Source organism: Podarcis filfolensis, assembly GCF_964270895.1.
Source record: "Podarcis filfolensis genome assembly, chromosome: 13".
Taxonomy (NCBI): Eukaryota; Metazoa; Chordata; class Lepidosauria; order Squamata; family Lacertidae; genus Podarcis; species Podarcis filfolensis.
In genome coordinates this window covers 14,531,844-14,555,806 of record NC_139615.1, presented here as the reverse complement: position 1 = coordinate 14,555,806, position 23,963 = coordinate 14,531,844, and the positions used below count along the sequence as shown (strand labels likewise).

The following is a 23,963-nucleotide window of genomic DNA, read 5'->3' as shown; positions in this document are numbered from 1 at the left end:
CAACACTGTTTTTACACAACTGCTGATTTTTTATTTTTTTCTATTCTGGAAGGCATGCTATTTTATCTTACAATCGTTTTTGAACTTTTTAATACGGTTTTAATGCTGCTGTGTTTTTATATATATTTATACTTGATCAACCAGATGTTGTACATTGTTATATTTTGGTGTCTTTCGGCAATGCTTCGAACAATTGTGTGGGAAAGGGGGAAATAAATATTTTTGAAAATCCAAGCGCTGTAGTTGTCTGTGCCAGAAAAGCAAAAATTAGAGCCCTCCTCCACCTCAAGAATCCATAACATAGCTTTCATGGCTGTTATCATTAATGCATTACTATTAAATTTAAGAGCTTGTAGCTATTGATAGTCTTATCCCCATTAATTTGAATAATCCTCTTTCAAAGTCATCCAAAAAGCTCACCATCGCTATACAGTATGTTGCAGGACCTAAGAACATTTTGTACACCTCTATTGTGTCACCCCTTCCAATAAATTCCACTAAACTTGCCAGAAGTGGTTTCTTAATAGGCCTGGCCTGTGCTCTGATGGGTTGTGAAAAAAACCCCAGATTAAAATATGTTGCCTGAGGCAAGCGGCTTGTGTGTGCTAACTTGGGCAACCATTGCCATCCTGGTGCCCTCCATATGTTTTCGACTGGATAGCTCAGTTGGTTAGAGCGCGGTGCTGATAATGCCAAGGTTGCATGTTCAAACCCCGTTAGGGACAGCTGCATATTTCTGCACAGCAGGGGGCTGGACTAGATGACCCTCAGATTCCCTTCTGTCAGGAGTGAATGCAGGAGCCAGGCCCTGTGACCAGTAGGGCTTCGCAGGACTGGGGCCTTTCTAAGTTTGTTCTGGAGAGGCAAGGCGCGGCCGCACAGGTGAGGCCGATTGGTAACTCACTGCACCTGGTGGCAAGAGCCGGGAAGGGATATAAGGTCAGCATTTCCCTTTGGCTCTTTGCCACAGCAACTCATTTCCTGCCTTGCTGCGTTTGGCTTCTTGCTTCCTGATCCTCGGACCCTTGACTTTGTGACTCCTTGCTTCTTGACCCTCGGACCCCTGGCTTCTGGACTCTCGTTCCTGCTCCCACCCCGCCATCTTGCCCCCGGTCCCGACGTCCTCAGCCGGGATTTCAATCGCCCATAGACCAGACCATGACACCTTCCAGCTCTGCAATTCTATGATTCTATGACTGGAACTCCCAGTCAGCACGTGTCGCACGGCAGTGTGCAGGATTTGTGGACCTGGGCCTAAGGACAAATCCTGTGTGAAGCAGTGAGTACCCACCAGCAGATTTGCTTGGATCCACCCTGTAGAGTCCATCCCCCCCCCCAGCCCTTTTACCTGAGCTATTTTATGCCCACCCACTGCTATGAGGAGACCTTGTGAATGCAGGTCTCTCAGGGTCAAACCTGCAGGCTTTCTCCTTGTTCTTTTAAAAGCATCTAGTCGGTTTGAGGAAGACAGCAAATCAGAGAGTGAGAGTGAGAGGAAACACTTCTTTTTAGAAACCAAGAACAATTTATTTGCAGTTTTAAGTGTTTCACAGATCAGGTATGGCCACCAGGTGGCGCCAAGTACCCTACGAAAATTGATTCCTTCCTATTACAGTACTGGGCAAGGTGTTTGGGGGCAGGGAGAGGTCCTAGGAGGGATCTAGAGTCCTGGGATGTTGCTCCATCTCTGGGAGGGCAGTGAGAACTAGTACATTAGAGCAGGTGAGGAAAGGAAAATGGCTTCTTATGTTTTAAATGTTTTGTCCCCGCCCGCCCTTAAAAAAAAATGAAATCCCATAAACGTTCACAGTGAAGTGCATGTTAAGTAACATACTGAATGGTGATTATTTAGAGAACTGGATTAAGGAGAAAGAGAAGTGGGTGGGGGAAACATTTCAAAACATAAGAAATCAGAACAAAATTATTTTAATTCCATAAAGGTTTTGGCTGACCAAAAGCCAGAATGTCAGTTGTTGAAAACAGCAGCATAAAACAGGACTGTTTAGTACATCTGAGTGTGTCATAAAAATAAAAAACTGAGAGGGGGGGATATAACAAAATAAACAAACACATATATATGTCCCTCCCTCCCCAATAAAAAATATTACCCAACTATGTTAGAAATTCTATAAAACGTTCATCACAATAGAGAATTCTCAGCTACTTAAAAATGACTACTCTTTCTCTGAACCAAACCGCTGAAGAACCTGGATGGCTTTCACTCAGACCCCTTGCACCGCGCACAGGTTCATCTGTGGCAGGCTGAGAAATTCTGCCTAGATGCGGAAAGCGTGGAGGTTGGTCTCGGAACAGCAGTGAGCCCTTCGCCCACGCCAGCCAACCCACCACAACAGAAGAGGAAAGACGCAGCAGTCAAGTTTCTAGTCCGCTTGTTTCAAAAATAGCTTAAAAGGTTCTTCGGAAAGGATTCCACATCCCCTGCCCCTAGCCTATCACTACAAACATGGCCACCCCTTTTACAAGTTTTAGATCGTGCGAGTAGGAATCCATCCAAGCATTACAGCCAGCTAGTGCCCAGTTAGGAAGGTACCACTTTGGACTGAGGAAGGGGTGGAAGCATGCTTTGTTTGTTTTATTAAAACCCTTGCTGTATTTGAGGAACTAGCACATTGCGGAGAAAGGTTTAGCGCGATGTGCTAGTTTTTGAGAAGCCAGGAAGAGTTCAAATGCGGAAGGTTTCAAACCTCCAATTCTTTATTTGCAGCCCCAACAGGGATCTACCCGGGTGTCTTGCCCGGTATCTGCTTAGAGCCTTGCGGAGAACCAAAATATCTCATTAATAAAATTTAAAAGATAGGTTGAAGAGATCAAGCCGGGAAAACATACTGGAAGTTCTTGAGAGAGAGAAGCCCCTGCTTCCCTCAAGGCACACACCCGAGCTTCGTCAAAGGGCTTGCTTCAGCCAGCATAGAGCTGACTGCATGTATCACTTGCCAAAGCGCCATAAAAGTCTTGCCAGGGCAGGAGGAAGGAAAGGAGAGGAGACCTCAGGAGGGGGTGCAGGAGACAATCAACTGCCCGAGGCATCCTGAGTCTCCTCAAGCATCCAAACCAGGTGCAATTATTAACGAGCCTTCATATTTAACATCTAGTGTTATTTAAAGAATACCCTCAGGTGGGAAAAGGGGCTGACAATTACTAAGATCCTAGCAGGCATGGAAGGAGACTTCTCACTCCACTGAAGTCAATCAGTGGAGGCTGGTCCACTCATGCAAGCAGGGCGCTGCCCCATCAACCTCAATGTGCCCTCGGCCAACCCCCACCTGCCCGCTTTCTTCTTTTGGCTTGTTTTGCCATTTTAAAACTCTGCAGGGAGATGGATATGCTGGCTCTGCCTGTCATTGTCACCTGTGGTTGGGCCTCCCTGCCTCTCCAAAGACACCAGATGCCCCGGAGAAGGGAGCTTCCCTTCTTCTGGGGAGGGAGAGGGCTAAATCGCCCCTCTGCACCTGCCGCCATCCTAATTGCCATCAGCTCCCTGCCCCACATAGCTGCACGCTGAATGCAAAGATGCGCCCAGTGTGATGTGCAGTTTGATCCTGATTCACTTCCTCCATGCATCTCGGAACAAGGACTGAGTCAGAACCAAACCCAACGTGACGTTTAGTGGCGGCACTGCACGGCTCTTTTCTTTTAACTGCACAGGGGGCGTGTTCCTTCCCACTGCAGTAAACATGGCCAAAGGGCACAGGAGATCCTGCTGGAGTTCACAGGTAGAACAGAAGGTTAAAGCCACTCTCCCCCCCCCCAGTCTGATCTGGCTTGACCCCTCCACCCGCCAGCGCATCAGCAGGTGAAAGACAAATGAACAGTGCCATGCCAAACCACCTAATAAATGCCACATTTAGTTTGGCCCTCAGAATCACCCCTAAAGGAGAGCTGTGATGCTCAAAGGAGCGTTGGGCAATGAGCTGTCATCTTGGCACCTCTGTGAGGTCTCCTCCTCTGCCTCCCGCTTTTGTTCCTGCATTTGGGGTCTTCTCTTCCTTCCTCTGGTGCAGAGGTGCCTTAGAAATACACATCTGTAGAGACCTCTACAGATCGGATGATCCCTGTACCACTGGGGAGGAGGTGGTTTTAGAGGAAATACACACAGAGAGGTGGTGGTACCTGCAAAACCTTTCTTTTTCCTGAGGGTGAGGACCAGAAGTAACCTGTCCAATTGATTACGGACATTTGTTTACCGTGCTCCCACTGGTTCCACTAGGGCCTGTGTGGGGAGACCGTTCCAGGTCCAGTTTTGCAAAGATTAAGGTCAACAATCCAGACTGTACACTGAGTACACTTTTAGCACACATCGTTTCCTCAAAGAACCCTGGGAAATGTAGTTTGCTAAAGATGCTGGGAGCTGCAGCTCCATCTCCATGAGGGCAAACTACTGCTCCTGGGATTCTTCAGGGGAAGCCGTGTGAATTAAATGTGCTTTACATGTATATCCTGCGCCTGTGACCTTAATTTCCTCACCTAAACTCAAAGCTTTAAGTCAATCACCTCTAGGAATCCATTCTAGTAATCAACACAATAATCTTTTAGTGACTTTTCTCCAGAACCCGCTTCGAAAAGACGTCAAAGCCTACAAATTTGGACAAGTTGTAAAAACTCTCTTTCGCACCAAGAAAACGTATACAAGTTTCCAGTTAAGGAGGTAGTAGTAATCCAAAGTTACTCCACACCAAGGATGCTTGTTTGTACTCATTCAGCAACTAAAACTGAGCTCACCCTCCCCATTTGTTTGTTTGTTTAGGACAGTACGTTTTTGATTCTACTTTTGTTTTTATTTAAAAAAACCCAGGACTTTAAATACCATACGCGGCTTAAACACAAACTTGCTAACTCATCTGACTTTCAAAATGGATTTTAGAAGTATAAAAAACAGTTTGAAAACTCAAATCAGTATGGGGTTTAAGCACATGCCTGAAAGGTTCCGAGGGGGGCTAAAATTCAGTTCTCAAAACGGGATCCAAGCTTACGAAGGTACAGGTTGCCAGAGGGGAGCACTTCCAAGTGACACAAAAGAGGCGTCGTTGGAGTGCTCAATACAACATTCCATCGAATGTTTGCCCCACCCCTCAGTGTCTTTGGACCCTGGTGTTCTACAGAGAATGGGGGGTCTTGCACCCAATTTTCACCCACTGGGTATCCCTGACCCTCTTCCTTCCCCCCTCCCCAAAGCATGGACAACTGATCCCAGGGGTACGGCTCCCCACCCAGCCTTTCAAATTTCCCTGCAGCTGGAGGTCCCTGCCCTACCATCCTTGGCACACGTGGTCCCCACACGGGCTGCCCGCCCTCAGCTCACGTCCCCCGGAGCACTGCCCCTAGCAGCAGGGTACCCGCCATCCTTGGCATGTGACAGCAGGTGTTGCCGGAAGCTGAGCTGGTGGGAGAACCCCTTGGAGCAGACGGCGCAGGAGAAAGGCCCTTCCTCCTTGAGGCTGCCGTGAGCCTTGGCGTGGGCGGCTAAGCGGCGGGCGGTCCGGAAGGCTTTGCCGCAGCGGGGGCAGCGGTGGCGCCTCTTGTCCGTGTGGACGTGGAGGTGATTCTTGAGGGCCAGGAGGTTGTGGAACTCCTTCTGGCAGGTGGGGCAGCGGTAGAGGCCGGTGGCGTGCGCCTTCTTGTGGTTGAGGAGGCTGCCGGCGTGGCGGTACGTCCGCTCGCAACTGTTGCACTTGTAGGGCCGCTCGTCCGGCGGCTGGCTGGCTGCTGCTTCTGCACAACAGGAGGAGGAAGACGAGGGATCGGCCGCTTTCTCTTCAGCGACATCCACCGCCGCCTCGGACTGGTGTCTCCTCAGGTGGCGCTTGAGGCTCCGAGACGCTCGGTAAGGCTTGCCGCACTCGGAACACTGGAAGCGTTTCTTTGCGTGGACGCGGCTGTGGTTCCTCAGAGCGGCGCGGTTGGGGAAGTGTTTGGGGCACGTCTGGCACTGGAAAGAGCCCGGAGGGGCCTCGCCTGGGCTGCTGCCCCCCTGCTCCCTTTGGGGAGCGGCCAGGCTCCCCTCTTGCTCTTGCCCTGGAGCGCTCTGGCCGCACGGGTGAGGCCTGCGCTGATGCCGCAGAAGCTGCCGCTGCCACTTGAAGGCCTTGCCGCAATCTGGGCACCGGTGGCGTTTCACTTCGTAGTGGATGCGCTGGTGGTTCTTGAGGGACATGAGGTTGGGGTAGGCCTTGCTGCACAGCGAGCAAGCAAAGTGCCCCGTCTTGTGGCTCTTCTGGTGGTTGAGCAGGCTCCCCGCGTGGCGGTACGTGCGCCCACACTCCTCGCACCGGTAAGGGCGCTCTTCAGGGTCCGGGCGGCGCTTGGCGGCGCTGCCGAGAGAGTGGGCCAGACTGGCCCCCTTGCCCGCCCGCTTGGCGTGAGCGGACCTCCGGGGAGGGTGGGAGGAGGAAAGGTCCCGCTTCCGATCGCGATGGACGCGCTGGTGGCTGGCCAGCTGCTTCTGGAGCCGGAAGGCCTTGGGGCACTCGGGGCAGCGGTAGCGTTTGGTTTCGAAGTGGGTGCGGTTGTGGTTCTTGAGGGCCATGAGGTTGAAGAACTGCTTCTGGCAGACGCCGCAATGGAACAGGCCGGTCTTGTGTGTCTGTTTGTGGTTGATCAGGCTGCCTGCGTGCTTGTAGCTCCGCTCGCAAACGTCACACTGGAAGGGGCGCTCCAAAGGGGAGCCCGCCTCTTCAGCAGACGGACCGCCGTTTTCTTCTCCCTCCACTTTTCCAGTCTCGTGGTCAAAATGTAGAGCCCGGTGGGCCTCCAGGCCAGCTAGTCCCTCACAGGCCTCCCCGCAGACACCACACGCCTGGATATCTTTCTCCTCAGACTGGCCAGCAGCCAACGCTTCCTGTCCTGATTTTTCCTCCACGACGGGAGATGGGAGAGGGGAGGAGGAAGTGTTTGGCAGATCTTGCCCCTTTTGCTGTGCCACAGCCCTCCCGTCAAGGGACTCCTCCTTCGGCGCCTCGCAACCAACAGGCAGGCCCCCTGCTCCTGCAGGGTCTGGTTGCCGGAGTTCCGGCACGCTGCCGTTCACCTTACACCTTGGGTGGTTCCGGAGGTGGTTCCGGTAGGCAGACAGATTGGGGTACTGCCGGCAGCAGAAGCCACACTGGTAATCTCCAATCTGGTGGATCTTCTTGTGATTGACCAAGCTGCCACCGTGCCGGTAAGTTTTGCCACACTGACCGCAGGCGTAAGGCCGGCTGTCCAGGGGTTCGACGGCAGTAGCCGGCGCTTCTGTTGGGGGCGGAGGCTCCTGTTCCTCCTCCAGGCGCGGGGCTCGTCGGAGCTGGATCGAAGTGTCAGCCAAGGCGGCGGCCTTCTCCTCCTGGTGCCCCTCGCTGTGTTCTTCCAAGCTGGCCATATCGTCAAATGTCTGGCCGCAATAGCCGCAGATGTGAGAGAGGAGCTGCTCCTCTTCCTGGTCGCCTGCCCTGTCCAGCCGTTCGCCTGCCTCCCTTTCGAGCACCGCCTCCTGCTCCTCCCCCTGGTGTTCGCCCTCTTCGTGCAGGAGGCTGTGATGGCGCTCAAGGTCCTCCTCGCTGGGGAAGATCATGCCACAGAGGCTGCAGAGAAAGGGCTGCTCTTCAGCGCTGCCATCCCCACCAGGGCTGCCCCAGCCAGACGCTGTGGCTTTGGTGTGACCGTGGAAGTGGTTTTTCAAAGCCAGAAGACTGGGATATTCCTTGGGGCAGAGGGAGCACTGGTAGATGCCGAGCTGGTGGGTTTCCTTATGACTCATCAAGCTGCTCACCTGGTTGAAGCTGAGCCCACACTGCTCGCAGAGGTAGGGGAGCACCTCAACGTCACCAGGCAATGGCGAGGCGGCTTCCGATTTGGACGGCCAGCCGTTCACGGCAGCGCCTTCTTCTAGAATGCTGTAGGTGTCCTGGAACTCGTCGCCAGAGAACAACGCCCCAGGCACAGTGGCTCCATCTTCGGCATCCTCCTCCTCGTTCGTAGCCACGGCAACCCCCGATGGTCCCCTCCGAGGCCTCTGATGCCCACGCAAGTGGCTCTTCAGGGAGGCGACATTCTGGAAGTGCTTCCCGCAAAGCGAGCAGCTGAAGTCGCCTGTCTGGTGAGTCTGCTTGTGGTTGATGAGGCTCCCTGAGTGCCGGTACGACTTGCCGCACTGATCGCACCCGTAGAGCCGCTGGATGGGCGACTCGGGCCTCTCGGCCATCCCTTCGGACCACTCCCCTTCGCTCCTGTGCTGGAGGGTGTGGTTCTGCAGTCCGTCCACGCTGGCAAAGGTCATCCCACACTGGGGGCAGGCATGCGCCATCTCAGAGGAAGGCAGGACGTCCTCGACAACAGCCGTCCCGTTCTCCAGAGCTTCCACATCCTGCCTGATAGCCTGGAGGAGATCAGCTTCCTGCGGAAGAAAAATCCCCAGTCTGGGGATCGCCGCCACCTCTATGTCTTCCGTACACGGCAGGTGGCGCAGCTGATGGAGCTGGAACTCAGCCTCCTCCTCGAAGCTCTCCCCACAGCTGCTGCATGTCAAGCCACCCCCTTGCTCCCGGCCGCGCAGGCGGGCTGCCCGCAGATGCACGCGGACGTGATTCCGGAGCGCCATGAGGTTGGAGTACTGCTTGGGGCAGATGGAGCACTGGAAGACCCCAGTCTGGTGGGTGTGGCGGTGGTTCACAAGGCTGCCGCGGTGCCGGTAACTCCTCCCGCAATCCGTGCACCGGTACGGCCGCTCTTCATCTCCGGCGCCTCTTTCCTCCTCTTCCTTTGGACAGGAGGCTCCTCTCCAGCCTTCTGGCGGCTGTGGATGGCAGTCTCCGGAGTCCCCAGGGCTGTTTTCCAGTCTTGGTGGGCCTGGGAGGCCAGCTGCCTGCTGGGAGGCCTCTTCTGGAGCTGACGAACCAAGCTTGGACTTGAGGTGGACCCGCAAGTGGTTTTTCAAGGCGGCCAAGTTGTATAGCTGCTTCGAGCAGACGCTGCAGCTGTACACCCCGGTTTGGTGGCTCTTCTTGTGATTGATGAGGCTCCCCGCGTGCCGGTAAGTCCTGCCACAATCGCCGCAGCGGAAGGGCCGCTCCTCGAATGCGGCGTAGCTGCCCTCCCCTTTCAAGCTCGCTTCCCAGGCTCCATTGGAGCCAGGCGCCGGTAGCAATGGACTGCTGCCTTCCTCCTCATCTTCTTCATCAGCTTCCTCCGGATAGAGGCAGCTGTGCCCCTTCAGCTCCTCATCATTGCCAAAAGCCCCACCGCAGCGGACGCAAAGCTCCCCGTCCGGGTTGCAGCGCTCGCCGCCCCCTGCTTTGGAAGCGTCTTTCAGGCTGCAGGGGACGCCGTCTCCAAAGTGCGTTGTTCCTGCCGGCGGAGGCTGGTAGATGTCCAGCTTCGCTGAGGTCTCTATGGAATCCTCCTCCCACACGCCCTGCTCCGAGCCTTCCCAGGCCGGCAGGCTCTCCGCCTGGCTCGGGTCCTCATCGTGGGCTTTCTGGTGGCTCAGCAGTTCGGAGGGGAGCCGGAAGGCCTTGTGGCAGAAGCGGCACTTGTAGGGCCGGTACTCCGAGTGGAGGCGAGTGTGGCTCTTGAGAGCCATGAGGTTGGAGAACTCCTTGTGGCACATGCCGCACTGGTACACGCCCAGCGTGTGGCTCTGCTTGTGGTTGGTCAGGCTGCCAGCGTGCTTGTAGGCTTTGTCGCACTGGTTGCACTTGAAGCGGCGCTCGTCTGCAGCAGCGGCCTGGAGCCCTGCCTCTTCTTCCTCCTCCTCCATCGGGAGTGGCTCCTCTGCCTCCACTTCCCCCCGGACAGGGAACTCCAGCTGAGAAAAGTCAGCCGGCACCACCGACTCGGCAATGTACTTCTCTAGGTTGCTCAGCAAGCTCCCGCTGCTGCCTTCCATCCCGGAAAAGGTATCGGCGTCCGACGAAGATGTGTCCTGGCCCCTCTGGAAGGCGTAGCTCCCGCCGTTGCAGCCCTCTTCCCCCTCCTGGTCCTGGGCGGCACGAGCCAGGCAGTGGTGGCCGGTAAGCTGGGCGAAGGCCCGGAAGCTGCGCCCACAGTCCCGGCACTTGTAGCGCTTCTCCTCGGTGTGGGTGCGCAGGTGGCTCTTGAGAGCCATGGGGTTGGAGAAGTCCTTGTGGCACAGCAGGCAGCAGAAGAGGCCCACCTCGTGGGTGCGCCGGTGGTTCACCAGGCTGCCGGCGTGGCGGTAGCTCCGCGGGCACTGCTTGCACTTGTACGGACGCTCCTCCTGCCCGCTGGCGGGCGGCTCGCAGGTCAGGGCGGCGTCCCCCTCGGCCATTGCTCACATAAGAAGGCGGCGCCCTGCCCACTTCTTTAAAGCGGAAGCCCTGGGTGCTCTGGGGCGCAGCACGGTCCCATAGTGTGGTCTTGAGGTCCCGTTTTTCTCCCCCAAGCGCTCTGAAGCCAAAACCTACGGATACAAGGCAAGGACAGAATAGATGAGAAAACCTGGTTGAGGTTCATTGCAACCGGAAAAGTGGGGAAATAGCATATATCCTGCAGATCAGATATGCCTACATCAAACTAGATTGGTGGTTTTCAACCCGTGTGCCGTGGCACCCTGGGGTGCCTTGAAGGATGGTCAGGGGTGCCACAAGCAACACTGGCCTCTGTCCTACCCTCCTCTGATGCCCTCTCATATCTCTGCCTCTGAAAGGCTTGCAAAGCTGTATTTTGCAGCAGCCCTGGCTACAAGCTCCCCAGGCGAATGGTGCCTCTGGGGCTGGCCAGGGGGTGCTGGTTGCCGGGAGCTGAGGTAGCCTCAGAGTAAGCAAGCAAACGGGTGAGAAAGACGGGTGGTCCACCAGCTCTTGCTGTTGGTAATGGAGGGACAAGTGGGAGGTCGATGGGCAGGGGAGGCAGCTCAGAGACCAGGGGCAGCAGCTGCAGCTGCCCAGAGGACTCCCCAGGAGAGGAGTGGAGAGGAGGCTGAGGGAACAATCCACAAGGGAAGGTCTTTGAAAAAGGGTGAGAGGCTGTCAGCTTTACAGGCAAGGGGTGATATAATTGGGCTCCTGAGCCCAAAGGGGGTGCTGCAGAAAGGATGTAGTTCGTCAAGGGAGCCATGGACTCAAAAAGGTTGAAAACCTCTGGCCTAGATGACTCCTCCCAACCTTCTTTCATTCCCCTTGCCCCGGGAGTTAGTAGCACAAGTTGATGCCTTATAGTACACGCTTCTGGGATTTGCCTGGGAAACACGTCTTGGCCCTCCGATTTGCTCTCTGGTGCTGATGGCAGCTGTCATCCCAAAAAACTCTGGAGGGGCACCAGGTTGGGGAAGATTGCAGTAGTCTACACCAGGGACTGGGAGCCTGTGGTCCTCTAGATGTCGTTGGACAACAACTCCCATTCTCCCTGCCCATTGGATGGGGTTGAGGGGAGATGGACTTCAAAACATGTGGGTGGGTTCAAGCTGCCCATGCCTAGTCTACACAGATGGCGAGGGGCCATAGCTCTGTGGTACCTGCAGAACTACTCTTTCAAAGCAGAAGGTCTCAGCTTCAATTCCCCAATGGCTCCAGTTTTGTGGATTTTGTTTGTTTAAGGTTCTAACAGTATAGGGAAAGATATCCCAAGATCCCAGAGAGTTGCTGCCAATCAGAGCAGACCCCACTGTGGTAGACTGATCAACAGTCAGATCTGGGCACAATCAGCCTCCTATGTGCCTAGGCAGGCAGGCCAATGGTCAGACTCAATGAGACAGCTTAAGAAACACAAGTGATCCATGCTTCAGTGCAAGACTCACTTTGGCCAGGGCTGATATCAGCACCCAATGTCCTCAGGCAACTGATAAGGCTGCTCTGGGTCTCCCCTTAAAAAAATTAATATTAATCTTTGAGCCCCCACTTTTATTTCCCAGTACGTCCACCCATAACAGCACTCCAAGTGACCATTGGGAAACTTAAATGGCTTCCAGGGTGGCCCGCTAATGGGTACTTTTCTCAGGGTCCCCTCAAATCCATCACTGGCGTGGCTCAAAATTTCAGAAGAACTTCGCCTTCTGGTGTTATGAATATACAAATTCCTTTAGCCATCTGGTCGGCCACTGTGAGAGAACAGGATGCTGGACTAGATGTGGAATTCCCAGAGATGCACTTGGTGCTATATAGCTGCAGGCAAAAGCTAAAGACACACCTCTTTCCCCTGGCCTTTGACACCTGAGATGCGTGTTTTTCAGGACCCACCCTATTCCTGTGGCTGGAATTTGTTTTAGCTGTTATTAATAACTGAATTTTAAATTGTTGTAACCTGCCAATGGGACCTGCTGGTGAAGAGCAGGTAATAACAACAAGAAGAATAATAGGTGTTGGAATAGGTGGTCCAGCAAGGCTCTTCATATGGGTCTAAGTCTGCAAATATACCTTTTATTTAACATTTATTTTCTTACAGGGGAGGAAGGACGCTGCTAGAGGAAACAGAGGACACCATAGGGGACAGAAAGTCTTTGCCTCCATAAGCAGCACAGAAACATCACAGGGTGGCAAAGGGTGGAGATGGGGAACCGACCACCCCCTTCCTCCTTTATTAGCCTGTTTACTTAAAAGGCTTCTCTCTTTTTTTAACCAAACCTGGTAACAGGCTACTTTCCATGATAGTCATAAAGAAGGGGGTCTTCTGTGGCCAGTGTGGAAATTTAGTTAGTTAATTAAATTTCTATACCGCTCTTCATCTGGGGATCACAGGGCAGTTTATAATACAGTATTACCTTGGTTCTCGAACCTAATCTGTTCCATGAGTCTGTTTGACTCCCGAAACTGTTCTAAAACCAAGACACAGTTTCCAATTGGCTGCAGGAGCCTCCTGCACTCAAGCGGAAGCCGCATCAGACGTTCAGCTTCCGAAAAACGTTTGCAAACCGGAACACTCACTTCCGGGTTTGCGGCGTCCAAGAGCCCATTTGTTTGGCAACTAAGCCATTTGAGAACCAAGGTATATAGTATACAGAAATGCAGGCTAATTTTTTAAAATGGCAAATTTTGTGGCCTTCTTTATCGGGCTACTGTAACTTCACGTTCCAGTTATGGAAAGTTATACAAAGAGCAGAATTCAGCATCCTGAAAGCAAAGCTTTGGACTTTTATTTATTATTAAAATGAATGAAGCCTTTATATTTGAAAGCAGTACACCATTGATTACCAGTTGCTTGAGAAAAGTGTTCCAGTTCAGGATTCCTGAAACTCTAGTTTCTGAAACTCCTATTCTTTACACGTTGCTGCACTTGGATGTCATTGTAAAGCATGGTTTACTGTGACAAAACATAGGTCTCTTGCACTCCCTTGCCCCTCATTTGTCTAACACGGTCACAAGGAGGAGTTTGCAAACTCTCACTTTTAATTTTCATTAATCAAAGCTTGTTGCACTGTCAAAGCCTCCCCAAAATGTGGGTTAATTTAACTATGATTTGTTTGGGGGGGAAAAACAGCTTCAGGCCATGGGTAACCACAGTTTAGAACTCAGACAAAACACTAAACTATAGTTTTCTGAAAAACAGAAGTGAAAGGTGCTATGAGCATCTTTTATGGAAAGGCAAGGCATAGGTGTACTCACTCACTCAATCATTTCATGTCTCAATCTCATCCTCACAACCAAACTGGGGCGGGTAGAGGTGTACAACCATTGGTTATTGTGACAGGGAGGTGGCTGAAAGGAGCATTTGTTTCACATGATGGAAATTCTTTAGCTCGCCTCCCATCCAGTTAATAAAGGGTCGGGACAGTTGCAGGCAGGAGTTGGCCAAGAGGATTTCTACCATGCTATCCAAAGGCAGCCATTGCCACCTGATGAAACCCACTGCCGCAGTCAGCTCAGTTGCTTAAATTGTGGTGCTGATAATGCCAAGGTTGTGGGTTTGATTCCCATATGGGCCAAGCTGCATATTCCTGCATTGCAGCGAGTTGGGACTTCCCTTCCAACTCTACTTCTATGATTCTATGTAGAGAGAGAAACTTACCTAGACATTTTTGGAAGAAGAAAGAAGAGGAAGCCTGGATGTATTCACAGAGAAAAGGGTAGCAATAGCTTTTAGCTGTGAAACAGCTATGTGGAGCCTTCAGGTACAGAGACACGCTACCTTGGAATTCCACAATAGGGAGAAATCTCCTAATTAGGCTCATGGCCACAGAGGCTGGCCTTCCAGATTGCTTTGGGCAAACCACATTCCAAGGTCTGACATGACATCAGGCAAGGGAAAGTTAAAACTGCAGCTAAAGGGAAGAACAGCTGACTTCAAGCCAAGGAATCAAAGGAACATTTTCCCTTTGCAGCCATGTCCTGATTGAAGCTGGACAGCAAATCTTCCTTTGCACAGCTTACAAGCCAGGCTACTCCAACTATTCCCCTTGAATTTGTCATCTAATGAGTGACCTCTGAGGGGCTCATGTGGGGCGGAGGAGGTTAGGATCTGGCCTTCCTGTCTTCACATAACAGAACTATAATGGATCCAAACAAGCAGGCCCTGGCAATCCAGGACTCTATCCCCATCTCTCTTAGGAAAGTAGTGAGGCTGAGCAATGTGCTAGGTGTTTTCCATACCTATGAAAGCAGAATGGTGAAGATGGGAGATTTTACCCAGGGGTGCAGTAAAGCACGTCAAGCCAAAAACTGCCTTTTAAACATACCTTTCTGCAGACTGCACAAACAGCTGTTTTTGCAAAAACAAGGATAGGTCACACAAAGGTTAAAGTGTAGGACTCCAGACACATTTACAAAGAAGGTTGCTTTCTTACCTCTCAGATCACACTGACCATCCCAGCTGAGCACCGCACTTCTCTAACATGAGAAGTAAACAGAAGGCAGGGTATAAAGTCCAGGAGACTGGCATGTTGAACTGTGCTTAAAATAAAAATAATACAAGAGTGGGAAGTAACTTTTCTAAATTGGGACAGGTAGTTTCACATGGTTTAAGCCACTAAATATATTGCTTGGATTTTCCATAAGGAAAGGGAAATGTACAGATCTTCAGGATGCAGGAGAGTCTGATTTTCAGTTCAGGACAGATTAACGGAACAAGTACCTTGAGCGTACAAGGACTAGTATTCAGACCCCAAAATGTTATGTTCAAGTAAAGATTCCAGATTCACAATGGGTCTGAATACCAAACTTAAAAGTACAGATGGAAATCGCAGGCTCTTCACATCAGGTAGTTTCAAGTACTGCAGGTCCCCAGGTGGAGATATCAAAACATTGTTTCATAAGAGTTCAAACCACACGCTCCAGCAGAGAGGCAGCATTTTGTGGGGAGGTTTGACACCTAGATCACCCAGGAGTCAGCGGAGAGCAGCTAGCATCTGTCTGTATTTACTCCAGGACCTCTAAGGCATGGCGGATGAAAGCTCCCAGGGAGGCTGGACCTGCGAGGTCGCAGGGAGAGGCAGTGGTCAGCAATTATACTTCAGGAAAGGGAGAAGGCAGCAAACCCCCGGGATTCTGGGTGCAGGCTGCGGATCTGGGGTGCCAGGTCTTCTTCTTCCAGCTGTAGAGGACTAGCAGAAGAACTCCAGAGTCCACTCAGGATCCAGCCATGAGGTAGAAGAGACGCTCCACGTAGTTGCCTCAGTTTCCTGGAAGACAGACGCACACCGTTCTCTTCCTCGTCCTCCCAAGGGGCGATGGGCGAGTTTGCTGGAGGCAAGCGAGGAGAAGCGAAACGTGGGAGGGGAACTCCTGCTGCTGCCCAGCCCCTTTCCCAGCCCCTCTGGAGCCCCCAAGACCAAAAGCTGGCCCTTCAGGCGCCCCCTACTTCTCCCCGAGGCGCCTCACTCGAAGGGGCCGGCGCTCCAGAAAACCTCCTTCCTTGAGAGCCGAGGATTTGGATTTGAAGAAGTCACAGAGACTGGGGCAACAACAAATACTTCCTTTTGTTGCTAGGAAACAGGAAATGTGCACCCGCCAAAGCTCTCCCCCCGCCAATCAAGATGGGGCTCCACTTCCGGCGAGTTTCTGCCGCCTGCGGTGAAGAGAGGAGAGGTGTAACGCCCAAAGTCTTCCCCCTTCAGAACGTGGCACGCGCGCAGAGAGATACTCCCTCGAAAAAGAAATGACAGAGTGATAATTGGGTAAGCAAAAAAAAAAGGAGCTACGCCAAACTGTTGGTCTTCTGTAGGCGCTGAGTGGCAGCGCTGTAGAACTCGGCATCTCCGGGATGAAAACTATCTTCAAACTCTGCGCTGGAAATTAGCTCGTCGTTACATTACAACGGATACAGCGTACGGCTCTGCCCTTTTGGCATCTCTATGAGACTTAACCGGAACTTCCTGTCCAAGTTTCAACGGCGGTTTCCGCTCTTGCAGTGCAAAGCATAGAGCGGTTTCGTTCGCCATAGAGATTCCTATAGAAGAGTGTCGCCACCGCTGCTGGAGAAGAGAACGCGGACACAAAGCGAGGCTTCGATTTTACAGAAAGTTTCCCGCTCGTGCCTTCCTGGTTTCCCTACGGCCGCCTCATGTGGTGTGTTAGAGATACAGGTCCCAACAACAACAATTCCACTCGGAACGTATATTTAGTTCCGTGCTTCCGAAGCCATAGAGAAGACCGCATTGCAAACCTCAGCAAATCTCATCGCCATTACACCCCTTGCCATTCCAGGATGCGTCTCCGTCTGCTGGCTTATGACTGAAAAGCAGAACGACCCCAAATTTGGAACCAGGGATTTTCTTTTTATAAAAGGAGCGGGGTCAAAAGTTACCGGGAAACGCCACACTACGCTCGGTGTAACGGCCAAACCCTTCCCCGCCACACTTCCTGTCCGTCACGAAACTTCGCCCCGCTTTCCGATGCCACACTTCCGGCCTCCGTGCAACTCCGAACCCCTTCCCCGCTGCATCCTCTGCCATGCCACACTTCCTGTCCGCTCTCCCACCCCGCCCCGTCCCTTGCAATCCAACGAAGCTGGTTAAAAGTCCTCAGCCCTGGATATAAAATGCAATTATTTGATTTAGGCTGAAGCGGAGATGGGAGCCGAATCCCTGCCCGGCCTAGTCAACGGGACTTGGGCTAAGTAGCAATTCCTGCCCCCCCCGCGGTCCTCCCCTTTCTGCCTCCGTTTCCTCCGGGGTCCTAGCGCTCCTCCTCTTTCTCCTCCTCCCGATGGAGTCGCAGACGAAGGAGAAAGCGAATAGACAAAGGATAGAGCAGGTAAGGAGAAAGCAAGAAATGCAGGCTGGGGCAGCCTTCCTGAGCCTTGACTTAATGCCTTCTCTCTATTTATTAATGCATTTTTAAAAACGATAAAAATAATAAAATAAAAAGCAGATCGGTCCTGGTGCATCGCCTGGCGTTGGACCCTGCTCCCCCTCCTTGCGCCCAGGCGGCCACCTCCCCTGGTCCTAGAGACAGCCATTTTGCCGGGGAGTCTCCGGAGATGCGTCTCTGGCTCGGGTGCCAGGCGCTGCCGGGTCCTGCCCGGGCATCGCGGAGCCTGAGAGGGGGCCTGGGGGGTGGGGTGGGGGGCTGAGAGCCTTTTGCTTTGTGTGGGGAGCGGGGAAGCAAAGGAGATGCGGGCTTCTCCTCCTCCCTCCTCCTCTTTTTGTTGGTTGGTCCCTCGGTCCTAGAGACAGCCATTTTGCAAGGGAGGCTATTCGGCCGGAGCAAACCTTTTGTGCGTCTCTGGGTTGCTCTCCCGGCCCCCGGAGCACCCAGCGGCAAACATCTGCTAGCAATTGCTCTCCCGGCAGACGTGCAAAGGCCCAGACGTCCCCTTTGTTGCTGGAATCTATATTACGCCAGGGAGGTGGGAATTCCTTTGCAAAGGCTGTCTTTCAGGAGAGCAGTTTCTGCAACAGATCTGTCCATCTGCGAGAGCATTTTGCTTAAAAAAAGGGGGGGGGGAGATGGATGGGCAGCTCTAGCTCTCCGAAGGTTTTGTTTTCTTAACTAGAACCCCTTCATCCCGCGTTTTACAGATGAACACGGAGAGAGTCTTTTGCCCGACGATTTTCAATATGAGCATAAGAGAGCAGTTCACGTTAAAAGGAGGGACAAACCCTTGTGGGTGTTTCAAAATATCGTTTAATCTCACAGTGCTTACATTAGTATATGGAATAGCTGCAATCCCCAAGTACATTCCACGGTAAGGACGACCTCCGTAGGTGGTGATGGGGATGTAAGCAAAGTTGTGTACATGCAAATATAGCCATAGCCCCCCCCCCAATTTGAAGCTTTATCTTCTAGAGACCCCAGTCTCCTCTTCTCCGCCTTCCCCTCCCGCAAACAGTTTTTAACCAGGGAATAGGGACTCAGAAATAGGAATTATTTATGGTAAATAGAGACATTCTGGATTTATGCTGAATCAGATCGTCTCCGCTTCAAATTGGGTTCCAAATAGATCACTGCAACTTCAAAGTGTTTGTCTCTCCAGCCTCCCTCAAATCTGTAATCTAGGAAGCATCTAGCGCTCTTCCCTAGATTCTGGTCAATTTACATAATGCATTTCTTTTGCTTCCACGTCAAACCTTTATTTTGAGGGTTTAGGCATTGAGCGGCAGCTATTTTTTTATGAAAGGACAGGTGCCTTGACTCTTCAGATGAGAAGCCTGTACCTTCTGCCTGGGAAAGCTTCACTTCTGCTCCCAGATGTACGAAGGCTGGCTGTGGTCCTGTAGTGTGAAATGGGCATTCCAGATGTTCTTAGAGGCACTCTTTGTACCAACCTTTGAAATGGAATCCTTAGCTCAGATTATGCCTTGGGGAGGGGAAAAGACTTTCTCTTGCAGGTTCTATTGTCCAGCCAGTCTCTCTCCTCTGCAAATTCCTCTCCATGGTTTGCAAACCTTTGCTGCCTTTCCCTCGCTGGGGTCTTAGAGACAGCCATTTTACATCCCAGGTCTTCAGCCCATACAAAGGGAATAGAATTCTTCCTGTGTATACATCTCTGATTGCCTTTGCAAATCCCAGGAACTCCACCGGAAAGAGAATTGTGGATGGTGTTTAGGATTATTTTTTTATTTTCCTCTGGAATTGTTCTTCCATCTTCCATAAAGATGCATTTTTAGCTGTTTCCTCTCCCTGCCCCCATCCCCAGATCTTAATCCAGCCATTTTGCGAAGAGCACCATCCAGGCTCTGGGGGAGGCAAGCAAAATTCCTCCACGATCTGTCTTTGTTGAGCAGAGAAACGTATCATTTCCACCCCTTCCCCACCCCAAACATGCTCTCCTGTCTGGATTTTGAACTCTGGTCCTACCAGCTGTCCTTTTCCTTCCCTCCTGGGGGCCAAATATGGGTCCCTGTACCCCAGATAGCCATTTTGCAACTATTCTGCATAAGGCAGGGAGGATTTTGGTGGTGGTGTTTAGTTGCATGCGCCTTGCAAACTGCCTGCAGGGCAGTCTCTTCTTGTTATAAGGGAATTTCTGCATTCCAAAACCCCGTCCCTTCCTAGATTCATAGATAACCGTGGCTTCTCAGAGCCCAGGCCCCAGTGACACCAGCAGCTATAGGTCCCACTCACAACACAAACAACTTGCATATATATTAAACAGAATATATGTTATTTCCCGCCCCCCCCCAAAAAATGCTGTACCATTTAGCCCCATGGAATAAATATCTTCCACTCACATGCTTATTATTGTCTGGTTTTTACTGGATGCATTCAATTTATTTTTGTTTGGTTGATGAGTTTTACCCTTCCAGCCTTAGACCACAAATCTTTAATCCATTTACAGCAGCACTTGGGATTTTCCCCTGCCTCCATGCAGTCCCTCTTCTATGGCAAATCTAACCCCATTAGGTTGGGCAATCAACTCCCCAGCCATACCAATGATTTAAGGCATGAGTGCTGATGAGCCCAGACTCAGTTTGCTTGCACTATATTTCTTCTCTACAACCCAGAACTTGCGGCTCTGCTTCTCCCGCATCTATCTATCAAGCAGTTGCTGCCTTGACTAGAAGAGGGAAGGATGACTCTCGGCCAGGTACAGGCAACCTTCAGCCCTCCAGATGTTTTGGCCTACAACTCCCATGATCCCTAGCTAGCAGGACCAGTGGTCAGGGATGATGGGAATTGTAGTCCAAAACATCAGGAGGGTCGAAGTTTGCCTATGCCTGCTCTAGGCCCACCTCCCCATCACTTAGGGCCTGTGGGTGATGCTGCGGTGTTAGTGAAGGAGCTAGCTCCAACAGGCCACTAGACCTCATGAAGAGATTGGCAGAACCCTTTATGCGGGCAGCTGTAGGTTGCTCCTTGGGAATTGCAAGTGGGGAGAGTTCCTGTTACTCTCAGGTCCCTTTTGCAGGCATCTGGTTGGCCACCGTGAGAACTAGGAAGGGCTGGACTAGGTAGGCATGATTCAGATGGGCTCTTCTTCATGGTTGTAGGAGCACAGTATTGAAGAAGAGTCCTGCGGGATCAGGCCAATGACCCATCTAGTCCAGCCAACCAGATACCTGGGGGAAACCTGGGACCAGAGTGTGAGCACAAGAACACTCTCCCCTCCTGTGGTCCAGCAGCTGGTATTCAGCTTGGGGGTAATCCTGGACCCTTTGCTATTATTTGAGGCTCAGGTGGCCTCAATGGCCTGGAGTGTCTTCCCTCAGCTTTGACTGGTGGCCCAGCTGTGCCCCTACCCAGACAGGGACAACCCAACTACTCTTGTCTATGCTCTGGTAACCTTGAGGCTCTGCAATGCGTTATACATACAACTGCCTCTGAAGACGGCTTGGAAACTTCAGCTGGTGCAGAATTCAGCGGTTGTACTTCAGGAGATGAGGCCGCCTCTCTCCATATGAACCAACCTGGTTCCTGTGGTCATCCTCTCAGGCCCTTCTTTATGTGCCTCCTCCTTGAGAGGTCCGGAGGGTGGCAATACAAGAATGGGCCTTTTCTGCAGTGGCTCCCTGTCGGTAGAATGCTCTCCCCAGGGAGGCTCGTCTGGCACCTTCATTATACGCCTCTAGGCGCCAGGTGAAAACTCTTCAAGCAGGCCTTTGGCAAATTGACATCCTATACCCTTTTAGATGGGCTTAGCGGAGGGCGGTTTATTGGCTTGTGGGTTTTTTTGTTCTTGGTTTTTACAATGTTTCTTGTGTTTTTATCTTGTATTCTTATGTTGCCAACCACCCTGAGATCTACAGACGAAGGGCAGTGTACAAATCTAACCAACAAACAAATATTCGGAAGCGTTGCTGCCTCCAACTTTTAGCTTCCTTCTGCTTGTTTTGTTTCAGGCAGAGGCCTCTCCCAAAATGGCGGAGGCTGTGGAGGAGGAGGAGTCAGGGGTGGAGGTGAAGCTGGAGGACGATGAGGAGGACGAGCCGGGCTACATCCAATCCGGCCGGCGCTACAAGTGCCTGACGTGCAGCAAGACCTTTCCGAACGCGCCCCGCGTGCAGCGCCACCTGAAGTCCCACGCGGCCGGCCTGGCCGGCAAGCTGTCCTGCCCCAGCTGCAGGAAGGAGTTCCCCGACCGCGGGCAGCTCCGCAAGCACCAGCTCAGCCACCAGACGGAACGCCCCTTCCAGTGCCAGCTGTGCGCCAAGGCCTACAAGACGGCGCCCGAGCTGCGCAATCACGGGCGCAGCCACAGCGGCGAGAAGCCCTTTGTGTGCCACGAGTGCGGCAAGGCCTTCATGCAGCCGGTCTGCCTGCGGGTGCACATGGCCCGCCACACGGGGGACCTCCCCTTCCGCTGCCAGCAGTGCCACAAGGGCTACGGCACGCTCTCCAAGCTGAAGATCCACCAGCGCTCCCACACGGGCGAGAAGCCCTACTCGTGCGGCGAGTGCGGCAAGCGCTTCGCCGACCCCTCGGTTTTCCGCAAGCACCGCCGCACCCACGCCGGGCTGCGCCCCTACCAGTGCCAGGCGTGCCACAAGACCTACGCCGAGCTCAAGGACCTGAAGAACCATGAGCGCTCGCACACGGGCGAGCGGCCCTTCCTGTGCCAGGACTGCGGCAAGGCCTTCTCGCGCTCGTCGTCGCTGGCCTGCCACCAGCGCATCCACGCGGCCCACAAGCCCTACCGCTGCAGCCTGTGCGGCAAGGGCTTCACGCAGCTCTCCTCCTTCCAGAGCCACCAGCGCACGCACTCCGGAGAGAAGCCCTTCCTGTGCCCGCAGTGCGGGCGCATGTTCAGCGACCCCTCCAGCTTCCGGCGGCACCAGCGGGCGCACCAGGGCCTCAAGCCCTACGCCTGCGACAAGTGCGGCAAGGCCTTCCGCCAGCCGGCCGACCTGGCCATGCACCAGCGCATCCACACGGGCGAGAGGCCCCACAAGTGCCCCCAGTGCGACAAGAGCTTTGTGGCATCATGGGACCTCAAGCGCCACCTGCTGGTGCACTCGGGCCAGCGGCCCCACCAGTGCGGCGAGTGCGGCAAGAGGTTCGCCGAGCGCGCCAGCCTCACCAAGCACTACCGCGTCCACTCCGGGGAAAGGCCCTTCAAGTGCGGCCGCTGTGGGAAGGCCTTCGTGGTCTCATCCAGCCTCAGGAAGCACGAGCGCACCCACGGCAACGAGGCCGGCGACAAGCCCGCCCCCCTCGCCAGCCAGGACCTCCTCGCCACAGACCAGGCGGCCATCGTGGTCGCCACGGTGATGCCGGCTTGCGGGGAGTGCGGTGAGGCCTTTGGCTCCGCCCAGGAGCTGCGGCGCCACGAGCGGCTGCTCCACCCTTCCCTGCGCCCGTTCCCCTGCCCCGAGTGCGGCAAGGGGTTCTCAGACCGGGCCGGGCTGCGCAAGCACGAGCGTATCCACTCCGGGGTCCGCCCCCACGCCTGCCCCCAGTGCCCCAAGGCCTTCCTGGGCGCCTCCGACCTGCGCAAGCACCTCAAGACGCACGCGGCCACCGAAAACAGGAGCCCCGACGAGACCGTGGTGACCGCCACCATCACAACCTACGAGCAGCTGCTCCCCGCCCACATCCACCCCCATCACGACGACGACGGGATGGAGACGGACAAGGATTCTCCCTCGGACTGTCTTCCGGAGGCTCTCACTGAACCTTCCTAAGTGCAGTCTCTTCTTTCCTGACGTGTGACTAGGCAGCTTGGCTTGCCAGTATCATGGCCTCCCCACACCATGGTGGCATGCCTTCATGAACCCCATAGTCCGTCCGTCCGTCCGTCCATCCGTCCTTCCTTCCTTCCTTCCCTCTTCCCTTCCCCTTCCTTCCTTCCTTCCTTCCTTCCTTCCTTCCCTCCTTCTTCATAAGGCTGTGTGGTTAGCACTCCTTGGACGCCTCCCCTTTGGAGTACAGCTCTTGCTCCTCCAGCTCTTCTCCTTGTAGAAGCAGGCTTGGCTATGGGCGCTTTGTAAGTCTTGCCTCTTAAGTCGGTGTGGCTTTAGGCTCCCTCGCTAGCCCTGCCCCTTCCCCCAGCATCAGACATTTGCCTACCTGGTGGATGTGCCTGAGCAGGTCGGGGTGTGTGGATGAGCTTTTAAAACACAGACACCCCCTCACACACACACCAATAGGAGTCCATATTTGCTGCGTCTGTGCGTGTGCTTCTGCCTCCTGCAGACCCATCCTGCTGTCGGGTTGTGTGCGCATCTGTGGCAATCCATTGGTTTACTGACACTGTGTGGGGTTTTTTTTGGGGGTGGAGTTAAATTAGGGGAGTGGGTGGGGGGAGAATGCAAGGAATCTCCCCCCGCCCTATCAACTCCCAGGACAATTTATTCAGTCTGGGTCATGCTGTCTGAACAGATCAAATAAAAGCCTTGTGGTGTTTTTTTTAAAAAAAGTGGGTGAAGAAAGTGCTCAATCCTATATGACTTGTGAGTTGCGGTTAAGGGGTAACAGGACCCCAAAGTCTTTTTACTCCCCTTGCCTGACCTACTGAATCTGGCTCCTCTTCCAGAGCTGAGGAAGGAATTCAGATGTCCTGCTCCTTTCCTGCCGGCTGCCACAAACCTTCCCAGGGAGCACAGCAGTCTTCGGCCATCTATATTGCGTAGCCCTTGTTACTGCGAAGCCTCTGCTGCTGATTGGCTGGGCTGCTGTGACAGCTCAGAATGCTCAGCTGCT

The 23,963-nt window shown here is 53.3% G+C and overlaps 2 protein-coding genes across 2 annotated transcripts; one reads left to right on the top strand and one right to left on the bottom strand.

Moving 5' to 3' along the window:
* Positions 1 to 1,505: 1,505 nt before the first annotated feature.
* On the bottom strand, positions 1,506 to 14,856 carry ZNF646 (zinc finger protein 646). Its single transcript, XM_083584134.1, has 2 exons — positions 14,729 to 14,856; positions 1,506 to 10,414 (listed from the first exon to the last, which is right to left on the bottom strand). The coding sequence occupies exon 2, from the start codon at positions 10,280 to 10,282 to the stop codon at positions 5,312 to 5,314; it is 4,971 nt and encodes a 1,656-aa protein (XP_083440260.1). The 5' UTR covers positions 10,283 to 10,414; positions 14,729 to 14,856; the 3' UTR covers positions 1,506 to 5,311.
* A 1,237-nt stretch (positions 14,857 to 16,093) lies between these two features.
* On the top strand, positions 16,094 to 23,679 carry ZNF668 (zinc finger protein 668). The gene is made up of 2 exons (XM_083584186.1): positions 16,094 to 17,135; positions 21,164 to 23,679. The coding sequence occupies exons 1-2, from the start codon at positions 17,088 to 17,090 to the stop codon at positions 22,943 to 22,945; spliced, it is 1,830 nt and encodes a 609-aa protein (XP_083440312.1). The 5' UTR covers positions 16,094 to 17,087; the 3' UTR covers positions 22,946 to 23,679.
* The last annotated feature ends 284 nt before the right edge of the window (positions 23,680 to 23,963 follow it).